Source organism: Biomphalaria glabrata, chromosome 3, assembly GCF_947242115.1.
Source record: "Biomphalaria glabrata chromosome 3, xgBioGlab47.1, whole genome shotgun sequence".
Taxonomy (NCBI): Eukaryota; Metazoa; Mollusca; class Gastropoda; family Planorbidae; genus Biomphalaria; species Biomphalaria glabrata.
The window spans coordinates 43,563,123-43,578,038 of NC_074713.1; the positions used below are offsets into that span (position 1 = coordinate 43,563,123).

Genomic DNA, 14,916 nt, shown 5'->3' on the forward strand with positions numbered 1-14,916 from the left:
GCTGTTTTATCGAGCGCTGACACCGACCGCAACTCCGTAAGACTTTTGTTCAAAGAAAACGTAACATTTATCACATCGAAAGATAATTGGCAAAAAAAAAAAAAAAAAAAAAATTCTAGACCTTAACTAAATAATTTTCCCTTTGCAACTTCTTGTGTGACTAAAGAGGCCAATCCTTTGTACTTTCACTTTTCTTTCTACTACTATTTTGTATGGCATCTGCAATCTAGAACCTTTCCTTTAATGATCGCTCTTCATGTAGATCTATCCAGTGCCACTTTTCCCCATCTGTTAGTGCCGATTTTGAAGAGCTTCATGTCGCGTTTGCATACATCAGTATACCTTAGCAGTGGACGACCAGCGGATCTCCTGTCTTCTGTTAAATCACCATATAGAATGTCTTGTGAAAGTCGATCTTGAGGAACTCATAATAACTGTAGCTATGTGCAAATGAAAACAAATCGTCACGACTAGTATGCTATAGAATATGTGACACACTTTATAGTGCAAAGAATTGCAAGCCTATATTAAATCGTACATAGTCGGACTTGAACTACAAATTTGCCTATTCCAGTTACAATACTAGCACATCTTTACAACTGTACTTCAGTGAAGGCACTACTTGTTTAAGTTACTACACTTTATAATATTCTAATGATAGGCCTTTAGATTTAGACTTAGAAGATGATGCGCAAAATTTTCCTGAACATTAATTTATTAAACTCTTGAATCAATAATGCTTGGGCACCCGCAGGGGGTTCATGGTGGTGCACTTGCACCCCCGCCCCTTCCCTGGATTTTGACTAAATCTACATCTACGTAATAAAAAAAAACCTCTGGAAGAATTCAGAGGCAAGCACGTACATGGTTGCCCATCCATTCGGCCTAGGCTAATCCACTACCACATTAACCCTTAAAGTGCTGGGCCGTTTTACTATGAGTGCATACAAAATGGTATAACCGTACGGTATTGAATTTGTTGACCTCATCATTGTATTATTATTAAAAGATGATAGTTTCATGTTTCAGATAATGAAATAAAATATAGAAAAAAAAATCCAATCCTAATTTTTTGTTTTCTCAAATGGAATATGGGAAATTAAAGATGAGAACAGACGTGAACGGCATCCTCGATCTCACGTGGGAAAACATAAACACATGACAGTATGACAGGAAAATGTCACTTCTAATTGTCAATGTCAACGTCAATGTCATGCGTCAATGTCTGCTTCCGGAACGCTACTTCGTTATCGTAGAGTTCGTAGTAGCGATGTTGTGTAAATCTGCACACCTGACACAGTGTTGGTTAGAATTGTTGTGTAAATCTGCACACCTGACACAGTGTTGGTTAGAAATGTTCAATAAACCTAGGGCCGCTTCTATATGAACCTAAAGCTGCTTCTGCATGAGCATAGGACCACTAATGTATGAACACAGGGCCGCTTCTATATGAACCTAAAGCTGCTTCTGCATGAGCATAGGACCACTAATGTATGAACAGAGGGCCGCTTCTATATGAACCTAAAGCTGCTTCTGCATGAGCATAGGACCACTAATGTATGAACCCAGGGCCGCTTCTGTATGAACCTAGAGCTGCTTCTGCATGAGCATAGGACCACTAATGTATGAACCTAGGACCTCTTCTCTATGAACCTAGAGCTGCTTCTGCATGAGCATAGGACCACTAATGTATGAAACCAGGGCCGCTTCTGTATGAACCTAGAGCTGCTTCTGCATGAGCATAGGACCACTAATGTATGAACCTAGGACCTCTTCTCTATGAACCTAGAGCTGCTTCTGCATGAACATAGGACCACTAATGTATGAACCCAGGGCCGCTTCTGTATGAACCTAGAGCTGCTTCTGCATGAGCATAGGACCACTAATGTATGAACCCAAGGCCGCTTCTGTATGAACCTAGAGCTGCTCCTGCATGAGCATAGGACCACTAATGTATGAACCCAGGGCCGCTTCTGTATGAACCTAGAGCTGCTTCTGCATGAGCATAGGACCACTAATGTATGAACCTAGGACCTCTTCTGTATGAACCTAGAGCTGCTTCTGCATGAGCATAGGACCACTAATGTATGAACCCAGGGCCGCTTCTGTATGAACCTAGAGCTGCTTCTGCATGAGCATAGGACCACTAATGTATGAACCTAGGACCTCTTCTCTATGAACCTAGAGCTGCTTCTGCATGAGCATAGGACCACTAATGTATGAACCCAGGGCCGCTTCTGTATGAACCTAGAGCTGCTCCTGCATGAGCATAGGACCACTAATATATGAACCCAAGGCCGCTTCTGTATGAACCTAGAGCTGCTTCTGCATGAGCATAGGACCACTAATGTATGAACCTAGGACCTCTTCTCTATGAACCTAGAGCTGCTTCTGCATGAGCATAGGAACACTAATGTATGAACCCAAGGCCGCTTCTGTATGAACCTAGAGCTGCTTCTGCATGAGCATAGGACCACTAATGTATGAACCCAGGGCCGCTTCTGTATGAACCTAGAGCTGCTTCTGCATGAGCATAGGACCACTAATGTATGAACCTAGGACCTCTTCTCTATGAACCTAGAGCTGCTTCTGCATGAGCATAGGACCACTAATGTATGAACCCAGGGCCGCTTCTGTATGAACCTAGAGCTGCTCCTGCATGAGCATAGGACCACTAATATATGAACCCAAGGCCGCTTCTGTATGAACCTAGAGCTGCTTCTGCATGAGCATAGGACCACTAATGTATGAACCTAGGACCTCTTCTCTATGAACCTAGAGCTGCTTCTGCATGAGCATAGGACCACTAATGTATGAACCCAAAGCCGCTTCTGTATGAACCTAGAGCTGCTTCTGCATGAGCATAGGACCACTAATGTATGAACCCAGGGCCGCTTCTGTATGAACCTAGAGCTGCTTCTGCATGAACATAGGACCACTAATGTATGAACCTAGGACCTCTTCTCTATGAACCTAGAGCTGCTTCTGCATGAGCATAGGACCACTAATGTATGAAACCAGGGCCGCTTCTGTATGAACCTAGAGCTGCTTCTGCATGAGCATAGGACCACTAATGTATGAACCTAGGACCTCTTCTCTATGAACCTAGAGCTGCTTCTGCATGAGCATAGGACCACTAATGTATGAACCCAGGGCCGCTTCTGTATGAACCTAGAGCTGCTTCTGCATGAGCATAGGACCACTAATGTATGAACCCAAGGCCGCTTCTGTATGAACCTAGAGCTGCTCCTGCATGAGCATAGGACCACTAATGTATGAACCCAGGGCCGCTTCTGTATGAACCTAGAGCTGCTTCTGTATGAGCATAGGACCACTAATGTATGAACCCAGGGCCGCTTCTGTATGAACCTAGAGCTGCTTCTGCATGAGCATAGGACCACTAATATATGAACCCAGGGCCGCTTCTGTATGAACCTAGAGCTGCTGCTGTATGAGCATAGGACCACTAATGTATGAACCTAGGACCTCTTCTCTATGAACCTAGAGCTGCTTCTGTATGAGCATAGGACCACTAATGTATGAACCCAGGGCCGCTTCTGTATGAACCTACGATCGTTCCTTTATGAACCTAGGACCGGTTCCTTATGAACTTAGGACCGACGCTTCTGTGTGAACCTAAGACAGCTTCTGTGTGAACCTAAGACAGCTTCTGTGTGAGCCTAAGACAGCTTCTGTGTGAGCCTAAGACAGTTTCTGTGTGAACCTAAGACAGCTTCTGTGTGAACCTAAGACAGCTTCTGTGTGAGCCTAAGGCAGCTTCTGTGTGAACCTAAGACAGCTTCTGTGTGAACCTAAGACAGCTTCTGTGTGAGCCTAGGACCTTTTCTTTATAAATTTAGGACTGACATTTTTGTGTGAACCCAAGGATACCTCGAAAGGATAACATTTACATTCTAAAACTCTAGCTTGAAGTGTAATAGCAGTAACAGGAAGTGAAATTCAAAATGGTTACTCCTGGGAAAGCAAAGAGGTGACGCAAGTTTAAGAGTTAGGGTGGTGAACAGAAGATCGTTGCTGTAACCAACTAGATAGGTGATGCGCAAGCTACGACCCGCGGGACGAATCCTACCTGTCCCTTTCCCATCCCATACCACGCAGGCTTGGTGCCGATGGACTCTGTGGAGATTTTTTTTTTACCCACGAGTCGGAAATTGTCACGTAATCAAATGTCAAGGTTGTCAGAGAACGTAACCAAAATATGTTCCTGCACATTTGATTCTGGAGCCTTCGTATCTCTACTAATATAATGCAGGGGAGGCAATCAGAAATTGACATTTTGTGTTGACTTCCGTTGCCCCGAGTGCTCGACAACCTTGAACTTCAAATAAGTTGTGCATGTACAAATAGAAGAGTGCCCAATGCTGTCCAGTCAGCTAGATGACCACAAGTTGTAAGTTAAATAATGAATCAATATTTATGTAGAAGCCTAACCCAGCAAGCTTCGAGCAGGGTGGGAGGGGGGCACGCTACCGACCTAGGAGCCTAGGAGAAAAACTATGAATTCAAACCTCTGCTGACTTGTAGATAAACCGAAACAGGAGAAAAGCTTTGAGGTCAACCCTGAAGAAGAAACAGGAGCCGGCGACCCATAGGCAGTTTACAGCAGTGCTGCACCCTAGCAGAGCCTGCGACGCCGTTGATCCGGCACTTCCTGATCCCTTTTATACATTAGATGCGTGGAGAGGGGGGAACTGATGTGTGGTAGTCATCGCTCTGACCATACCCAATGCCCAGGCATTCATCTCATTCGGATGAAATGATCCATAGTACCTTCGCGACTGATGGAGGCCATAATATTTGGATTTTCTATGGAAATTGAATTATAGCCTAATTCTAGCGTACAATATTAAGTGTGTTCACTAATACTATGATTTCACTTGGAATTATTAAAATATTCAATACTTCAAAGTGGATTTCTGTTGGTTCTTCACCAATGCAAATATTCCCGCCTACCTACAGTCTCTGGACCTATTGTCTACAGATGTAGTAGGATCATAATGGACACCAGCGTCAGAGCTATTTAAGTCTCTTTCGGTCAAAGAATGTTGGACATCATTGCACAAGATGTAAGGGAAGACATAAGGTCACCCACAATATGTCATATATAATGGACCTTAGTCACCAATCGTAAACAAACAACATTTAGTCACGTGATAATATTGATAAAACAACGAAAAAGACTTTCACGTGATAGCCACTGTGTATTAAATTTTTTATAGAAGAGATCATGTGGCTAAATGTTGTTTGTTTACGATTGGTGAATGAAGTACATTGAGGTGTGAATGACTTAACAAGACTCATCTACTATCCCAACTAGAAATGTAAGAAGCGAATTTTAGATTTTAAATGATGTAAGATCAATGTGTATCTAGTGAGTTCGAAAAGCAATGTAATTAAACTAAAATGTGCATACATTAACATTTTAACTATAGTTTTATACTCTAGAATATAGGTTAAGTATTTTTGTTTATGGACTAGGTAAAATAAGTGTAACAATTCTATTTTTTTTAAAATCAGGAGTAAATTTTGTCTTAATGCTTTTAATGTTTGAGTAATTGTTTATACAATTTTAATATAATATACAAATTTTTTTTTTTTACTTAACTTATATTCGTTATATTTCGAATTATGTCCCATTAATATCTTCCTATTTTTTAAATTTGAATCCAAGCCCCAGCTGCATGTCGACTTGACCCAAACACAGGAAAGACTTCGCCCAACGAGATTTGTTTCTAAAGCAGGACATTGATAGGGATTTTGGGTGGAATTCGGGAGTCATTTGATCGGGGGGGGGGGTAGTAAGTAAGTAAAAGTTTCCCTTTCAGACCATGTGGTCTATAGGGCAGAGGATGTAAAGGTCATCTGTTTCTGTGGCCCACGGTTAACGAGAGTGTCATGTGGCCAGCACAACCGCCTTTACTTTTCACTAACTAATGTCAGGTACCCTTTAGAGCTGGATGGACTCAGAGGCGCTCGAAAGATCCCGAAATTGAAAATCCAAGTCTTCACCAGGATTTGAACCTGGGACCCTCCGGATCGAAAGCCAACAGCTTTACCGCTCAGCCACCGCGTCTTCGTGGGACAATAAAAAAAATAAAAGTGTAGGTACGTGAATATATTACTTGTAACTGAGGCTGCTTCTATGATTTCAACTTCATTGTCAAAAAAAGAAAATAGTTATGATTTTTTTTAAAGACATTGAAACTTCATTGCCTTTAAAATGTATGCTCGAAAATACTCCACTAGTAAAACATACACTAAATTCTTTACTGACCCAACATACACAAAATTCTTCACTGACCCAACATACACAAAATTCTCCACTGACCCAACATACTCACATGCACAGATACACCATTGACCCAGCAAGCAAATACATACAAAAAAGTACTTACAAGTAGATAGCTTGACCTCTGTCCATCTTTGTTTACCATGCTGTTGTTTTCTCTGAGGAAACTTTCCTGTGCAGTGTCCTCTATAGTCTTCTCTGTATCCCTGCAGATGGTACTTTGATGAGGCTTTAGAAACTCGCCATTCGTGGATTTCATGCTGTATTATAAAGCAGAGACCGTGTGAACTAGATCAATGTCTAGATAGGAGTTCAAGCTGTACTAACACTTCTATTCAATAATCAATACGTCGATTGAATAACTTATTTTAAAATTGAAATACATTTTTATGGAAAGAACTGACTTTACAGAAACAATGGATATTATTATTTTTTTAAATATCGTACAATATTAAAGAAACAACATTTTTTTTTTTACATTTGCCAAGTCAAAGCTTTAAAAGTGATGGCACAGTCATTGGGCTATTTTGTTTCAACCCTACCCCCCATCTATATATATATAGAGTTACCCCACGTAATATTAGATGCGAAAAAAAAAAGGGGGGGGAATAGCAGGGCCGGATTTTACCATTGTGACCAAGAAGACATGGAAAGAAAACAAGTAATCTACTCTGTATTCACCCGTCATTAAATAGCAGGGCCGGAGTTAACCATTGTGGGCCCAATGCGAAACGAATATCGCGGGGCCCAGTTTGGGTAGGGATACGGATAATAAGTGAAAATTAAGAGTTTGTATTAGAAAATATATTCGTCTTTGCATTTTATTCATTCTTTACTACGCACAGAATTACTACAAGAGCCTTGCGTGTAGCGAAGTCATATTGTATATCATAATAATTCTGCTTCCTACATAGATCACGCTCAATAGCATGAATTACCAAATGTTTTAATCTATCTACGAGAATTATTGACCTCAAGTAATTCTTCATTAGTTTGAGGTGCGAGAAGCTTCTTTCACTAGATTCCACAATTACAAATATTGCATAATGCCGTTTTTTTTTTATATTATGCGTAGGTTTTCCATATTGAATGACACCCCAAAACTTTGTCTATATATTTCAGGAGATTTGTATGAGTTTTCTAAAGATTTTAATAATTTCCGGATATTTCCAGGACTTTTTCGTATATTTTGCAATTTCAGGAGAGCTCCAGGAGCTCCCGGTAAATCGCCAGAAGGCCGCGGGAAACCTGTTATAAGTTATACAATGGTTTCATTTAATAATTTATACACCTAGATTTGATTTGATTTGTTGATTTGAGGCACATCGGCACAATTTAGGCCATGTCGTGCCTGCAGTCCCTTAAGGACTACTCTCTCTCTAAACAACAAGGGCCAGATTCTATACAGTCATATAATTAAAATCAAGGTCTATTCACAGTTAAAATAGTAAAGGTAGTAAAAATTTAAATATTTGGTAAAAATCTAATGTAAATAGTGCATGTTCACAAATTCAGAAGTCACATCTTCGTAGATAGCCCCACTTCCCGAATAAAGCCCAGTACCTTCCCAGGGTCGACATTATTAAATAGTGTTTTTAGATTAGTGGCTCTAAAATATTTCGCCCTGACATCCTGGTATCTGGGGCAATCAACGAGGATATGTTCCACGGTGAGGCGAGAGTCACAGTACTCGCAAAGTGGGGGCTTCTCTCTCTTCAGTACAAAAGAGTGCGTGATGTAGGTGTGGCCAATCCTAAGTCTGGACATGGTTGTGCTACCACGCCTTGTCAGACCCTTAGATGTGGGCCGCCACCTGACATCCGCCACAATCTGCCTGAGTTTACTGTGAGTCTCAGCCTCCCATCGGTTCTGCCACTCTCGACAGGTGGCAGAGGCAATACTTTGTCTCAGGTCCGAGTAGGGAATTTGGGTTCCTGACACCGCATGATTTAGGGCTCTCTTTGCTTCTCTGTCTGCGGCTTCGTTTCACTCAATGCCAACATGGGAGGGGACCCAGATGAAGGTGACATCCCTACGGTCGGCTGTTATTAGGTCCAACAGCTTCAGGCTCTTATGTACCAATGGGATGTCAGTCTTCATCCGCCCCAAAGCTTGCAATGCAGATTTGGAGTCGGAGCAGATTATAAATTTACTCCTTTCTGATGCTTTTACGGCCATAAGTGCAAGCAATATTGCGTGCAATTCGGCCGTAAAGATGGAGCAGCCATCGGGGAGTCTACGGGAGATTGTTTTGTTCCGAAAGGAGCAGGCACACGCGACCTTTCCCTCCATTTTGGATCCGTCTGTGTAGATGGTGCCACAATCTCCGTAGCTCTCCTGCAGTTCCCTAAAGTGGACTTGTAGTATGCTTGGGTCTGTATTTTCTTTTTTGAAATTAAGGAGGGATAAATTTAATTTGGGTTTATTCATTAGCCAAGGAGGATTCTGAGGGGTTTCTATTTTAGAGATTTGGTCAATGGGTGGGGTTAAATTTTGGATGGGTTCTCTCATTCGAAGGCCCAACGGCTGTATGACGTTAGGCCTTCGATTGTATAATTCTACCTCTGTGGGGTTAAATATGGAGTCAAAAGCAGGGTTCGTGGGGTTGGATTTTAGCTTGACTATATACTGCATTGCAAGCTTTTTCATTCTTATATCCATGGGGGGTTCTCCAGCCTCCACATGGAGACTTGGGATAGGTGATGTACGAAACGCGCCGAGACAGAGACGCAGGGCAGCATTTTGTATTGGTTCCAGTATTTTTAGGTACGACTTCCTTGCTGCTCCATATATTATGGATCCGTAGTCTAGCTTGGATCGAATTAGACTCCGATAGAGCAGCAGCAAGGTATCTCTGTCAGCTCCCCAGTCCGTATGGCTGAGTACTCTTAGTATGTTTAATGACTTTTGGCATTTCTTCCTAAGTTCCTTAATGTGGGGGAGAAAATTAAATTTGGAATCTAAGGTGAGGCCTAAAAATTTTGTAGTTTTCACGACAGGGATCTTCTTTTTGTGTATAAATAGTTCAGGGTCTGGGTGGAGTCCCCTTAGATTACAAAAATGCATACTAACTGTTTTGGAGTCTGAGAATTTGAAACCATTATAGTTTGCCCAACCCTGAATTTTGTTTAAACATAACTGTAATTTCCTTTCTAAGGTGTTCATGTTTTTCCCATAAGTAAGAATGACAAAGTCATCGACATACAAAGAGCACTCTATGCCAGGGGACAGCGCATTTATGATGCTATTTATTTTAATGTTGAACAGGGTGACTGACAGAATGCTGCCCTGGGGTACACCCATTTCCTGGTCATGAGTGTCAGAAGCGGAGTTGCCCACTCGAACCTGAAATTTTCGATCTTTCAGGAATTCCTCCACAAAACGGGGGAGGTGTCCCTTAAGCCCCATAAGCGCCAGGTCACGTAGAATGCCATGTTTCCAGGTTGTGTCATAGGCCTTTTCTATATCGAAGAATACAGCTACTAGATGTTCTCTTCTGAGTAATGCATTTCTAATATAAGCTTCCAGCCTTACCAGGTGGTCAGTTGTTGTCCGCCCCTGCCGGAATCCGCACTGGTAGTTTGAGATCACTTTATTCCTTTCCAGGTACCAGACCAGCCTACTGTTAATCATTCTTTCCATGGTTTTGCAGATGCAGCTTGTTAGTGCTATTGGTCGATAGTTAGCTGGGTCAGAGCCGTCTCTTCCCGGTTTAGGTATCGGTATAACTGTGGCTTTCCTCCAGCTGTTTGGGAAAGCGCCTGTTTGCCACACACAGTTATAGACCCCTAGTAGGACTGCCAATGAGGGTTCGGGAAGGTGCTTGAGGAACTGGTAATGGATTTCGTCTTCTCCAGGCGCTGTGTCATGTGACTTGTCCAGCGATTCCCTCAGTTCCTCAAGCGAGAACGGTTTGTTGTAGTCTTCATTGTTCTCTGACCTGAAATCAATGGGGTGTCTTTCCTCCCTGGTTTTGACTTTTTGGAACTCTGGCGTGTAGTGTGCAGTGGATGATTTTTCTGCTATTGAGGATGCAAGGCAGTCAGCTATTTCTCTGGGGGACGTGACAGTTCGTCCTTGGTTTTTCAAATGCCCTATTGCATTTGATTCTTTCCCTTTGATTCGCCTTACTGCCTTCCAAACCACTCTAGCAGAAGTTTTGGCATCCAGACTGCCGACAAAACTTCTCCAGGAATTCCTTTTGGCTGACCGTATGGTTTGTCTAGCCTTTGCTCTAGCTATCCTGAATAGCTTTAGGTTTTCCTGGGAAGGATTCTTTATAAATGCAGCCAGTCGTTTTTTCCTATCACCAATAGCACTTTTGCAAGCTGTATCAAACCATGGTTTGCTAGGCCGTTTTGGATTTGCAGAGGTTAGGGGTACAACTTTCCTGGCTATACTTAGTAGCTTGCTAGCAAAGGTATCAGCTGGGTTCTGTTCATGGAGGATATTTTCTGTGATATCCTCAGAGCATCTTTTTTGGAATTGTTCCCAATCGGCCTTATTCAGTTTCCACCGCTGAGGTCGTCCCAATGAAGGGAGATTGTTAGTAATGATGATTGGGAAGTGATCACTTCCCCGTAGATCATTGCTAACTGACCATTTAAAATCGTCCAGAAGTCCGGGGACGCATACGGTGAGGTCAATGCATGTGAATGATCCAGTTCCTGGGTGCAAGTAGGTCGGTGATGCATCATTAAGTATGCATAAATCATGTTGGAGGAAGATATCCTCCAGCATACGACCTCTTGTGTCGGTATTGTTGGATCCCCACATGGTGTTATGGGCATTGAAATCCCCAAGGATTAAATAAGGCCGGGGGAGTTGTTTCAATAGGTCCTCCATGTCTGTTCGGTTTAATGGAGCGCCTGGTGGTAGATACAGGCTGCAGCAAGTGATAACCTTGTGAAGGGTTATCCTAGCTGCTACGGCCTGTAGTGTGGTCTGTAGTTCTACCCTCTCATGGGGGATGCTATCCTTCACAAGGATACAGACTCCACCTGATGCTCTCTCTGCATCCTCAACATTCTTGGTGTAAGCACGGTAGCTTCGGAAGCTGATGCAATCTTTCAGAAATGTTTCCTGTAAGCAGACAGCTACAGGAGTCTCAGAGTCCATCAGTAGCTGCATTTCCTCGTAATTGGCCTTGAGGCCTCTACAATTCCACTGTACAATTCTGGAATCCATGGCTTATTCTAGATGACCTACTTGGAGCTATTTGGCCTTGGGAGGCCCCCGGAGGGGTTTCCCTTTATTCCAGTGACCTTGGTATTTTTATTCTTGGGTTTGGATGGAGAGGAGGACAACCCCCTTTTGGGGGAGGTCTTTCTCTCTGGAGAGGGGAGATCCCTCTGGTTAGAGCGGAGGTTATTTCCTCCTCTCTCACCTCGGGCATCCTCTCCGCTTTGATTTCTCCCCTTAGGGAGTTGGTCAACCTCTAACTCGGTAGAGGTTGGGGTGTCTGGCTGGGTTCTCTGAGGAGAACCTGTGTCAGACATGATGTCTCCGGGTTCTCCCGGAGTATTGGTTTTGACATGCTGCTCAGTCTCCATGCTCTCATCAGCGAGCACAGAGAACCTGTTCTTTAGCATGACAACAGGGCTTTCTTGTTTCTTCAGAGGTGTGTTCTTTGGCGGTGTTTTCTTCTGAGTTGGGGGAGGAGGAGGGGGTGGTGGGGTCAATGTGTCCGTCTGTGTGGCTATGGATCTTCCTTTCTTAGCAACAGCCTGGGCGTAGGTCTTTGTCAAGCCGAATTGGCCCTTGGGTAGGGCCAGTACAGCCGATTTCGCCTGGCTAAAGGTACATCCGTTTCTTGCCTTGTACTCCTGCACGGCAACCTCCTGTTTCCACACAGGGCAGTCCTTGGAGTAGGCTGAGTGGCCAGCTTGACAGTTTGGGCATTTGAACTGGGCTGTGCAGCCCTTGTCCTCATGACCCTCTCCAGCACATCTGGCACACACAGTGTTCCTCTTGCAGACTGCCGCGCCGTGTCCATAACCCTGGCACTTGGAGCACCTCATGGGGTTAGGTATGTAGGGCCTCACTGGAACTCGTAGGTATCCTGCCTTCACATACTCTGGCGGTGTCCTAGTTCCGAATGTGAGGATAATAGTGGCGGTTTTGACCTCCTCACCCTCCCTGCGCCTGGTAATGCGCCGGGCATGGCTGACTCCTTCAATGCCCTCCACTATTTCCTTCTCGGAACATTCCAGTAGGTCCCTAGAGCTGATTACACCTCTGCTGTATACACCTAGAATTAGCGCGTGTCCTATGAAAGTGCGGGGCCCACTGCGTCGCATAGATTAGTTCAATTAAAAAAAAAAGCAAACTACATTATCCGATTTCCAAAAGCTTTTCAATTAAAAAAATTAAAGTAAATAACAGTCACCATATTTCATGAGCTTGTGGAGGGGGTGAGTTTAAACCCTTTTCTCGAAGCTAATATAGACCTAAAGGAAAACTACAGTCTCTAAATTCCATAAATGTAGCCAATGGATTTTCGAGGTTAATATCCTTTTCCAATAAAAAGCAAAGCAAATCTACAATCGCTTAATTTAATTCAATGAACGTAGCAGAGCGGGATTTTGTGGTAAACCCCCTTATAAAAAAATAAAGCAAAACTATAGTTTCTATTTTGGCTTAGCTATGGGTTTTTTATGCCAGTTGATCCATTAATAAAGTGCAGTAAATAGCACATTTTACATACAATGTTTTAATTGAAGAGTAGCAGGATAGTGCACTGCAGTAGTGCAGACACCTCAGAATAGGCATCTTTGTAGTTTCAAATACATAAAATAATGTTTGGCGCCGGGGCTTGGCCACGGACCCTACTGGGGGAGCGCTGACCCCTAGCTGAAAAAAGATAGGAATTTACAGTCGTTTCGCTAACTCCATAAATGCCATATTCTATAAATAACCTATTCTAGTGTACAATTTGTACAAAAGACGTTCGAAAAAAATGGTGTGTTTGTGTGTGTACGTGTATGTATGCAAAGGGAAAAATTCCCTGGAACCCACGGAAGAAAAGAAATGCTTGGAGACCAAAGCAAACACGAAGAAGAATAATAGGACTAAAGGCAAGGAGGGCAGGATGACCTAACAATCGCCCAGAACGGAGTCCGATAGCGAAGTTATCTGAAGTAGGCTATTCATGTGACCCTCTGTTCCACTGTGTTCCACTGGGAGTCAGAAGAATAAAGTCAAGTAAGCCAATAGGCCTACTTTAACAGAAAACAAAAAGGATTTGTATAAGCGAAATATTAATTTTTGTCTAGTGTGCCATTAAACATTTGACATGGGTGTGTCGCAGATGTGACATGACATTACATTAGTTTACCAGCAAGCACAACCAATGCAGATATTGTGTTGGTCCTCTGGCATTAGGATCAAGTCTCATTCTAAATTGTTTTCCAAAACGTAAGGGCTTACTTAAACTACTTCAAGCCAGAGGGAATTTCAAGTGCTATCCGTGCCCTACTTCACGCTATCTCTCGAGCTAGCCAGTTGCTGTTGAACTATTGATATCAAACATGTATAAAAGCGGATACATTAAGGCCCCACTAACCAGTACACGTAAATAATGATCACAATTGAAGGCCCATAGAAATACAAAACAACAAAAAAAGGGGGGGGGGTGGAAGAGGTGGAGATATTTAGACATAGACACCTAATTGTAGAATGGTGCCAGAGAGTTGAAAGAAATATTTGAGATACTAAGTTACGATGTGTAAAAAAAAAAAAGTAGACCATGATACACAGATCTAGCATAAAAAAAACATGACGCCAGACAAGTTTGACATGCTGTGTACGTGATCATGCGCTGAGGTAAACTAAAATGAATTCATTATAGGCAGTAAGTTTATTTTGGTGACATGGACGACTTATAGTTTGACTGCATGTGTTCCAGGTGTATGGTTTAAATTGGATCCATTCAATCTCACGCTTTAGCTTTATTGTATGCCTAATTAAATTAATACAATCCTAGAATCCTGATTAATTATATCTAATGTGGTCAAGAACAAAATGATTATTGGAAAAACAACAACAAACACTTCGCCCTTTGATTTCTATAATATAAAATAATGGGGGCATGTTCATTAGAAGTTATTTAAACATGAATATTTTTAAAAGTTTCCGTAACATCAGGGTTCAATCAGAAACTTTCAGATGTTTAATGTTAAACAGTGTAAGGTTATCCGATCAGAACACCATTGTAAAGAGACTATCTCTATTAGTATTACACCATACATATTAAGAATAAGAGTAATCTATCTTGTTCTGGGTCTATATCTACACCAACGAGTTCATTTGTTAAATAAATAAATAAAACAACTTACTTTAAGTTTAAGTTCGAATTGATTAACCTGTATTGCTGCTAATCCTCTATTCACGTTCGCTAAAATTGAACTCGGGTTGAAGATCTACATCCGTTGACTGTCAGTCTAGTGTTGCATTACGATTACGGCTAGCCTAATTTAAGCATAACAAAACCTCGTGTCTGAACTTTAAACCCTACTTGACCTAGTTTCGTAAATTGGGCGAGTCTATCTAAAACAAAAAAGGGGGGTGGATTGGTTATTATAGTTAATATTTTTGTTTTGGTAACA

The 14,916-nt window shown here is 42.3% G+C and overlaps 1 protein-coding gene across 2 annotated transcripts in view; it reads right to left on the bottom strand.

The window, feature by feature from the left end:
* Window positions 1-14,916, bottom strand: part of LOC106063724 (uncharacterized) — a 90,210-nt gene that overhangs the window by 74,647 nt on the left and 647 nt on the right. For both annotated transcript variants that reach the window (XM_013222169.2, XM_013222167.2), the window contains exons 2-3: window positions 14,647-14,857; window positions 6,417-6,570 (exon numbers count right to left, since the gene is read on the bottom strand). In XM_013222169.2, coding sequence (XP_013077623.2) covers window positions 6,417-6,569 — 153 coding nt within the window. In that variant the 5' untranslated portion in view covers window position 6,570; window positions 14,647-14,857. The remainder of the gene's footprint in view (window positions 1-6,416; window positions 6,571-14,646; window positions 14,858-14,916) is intronic.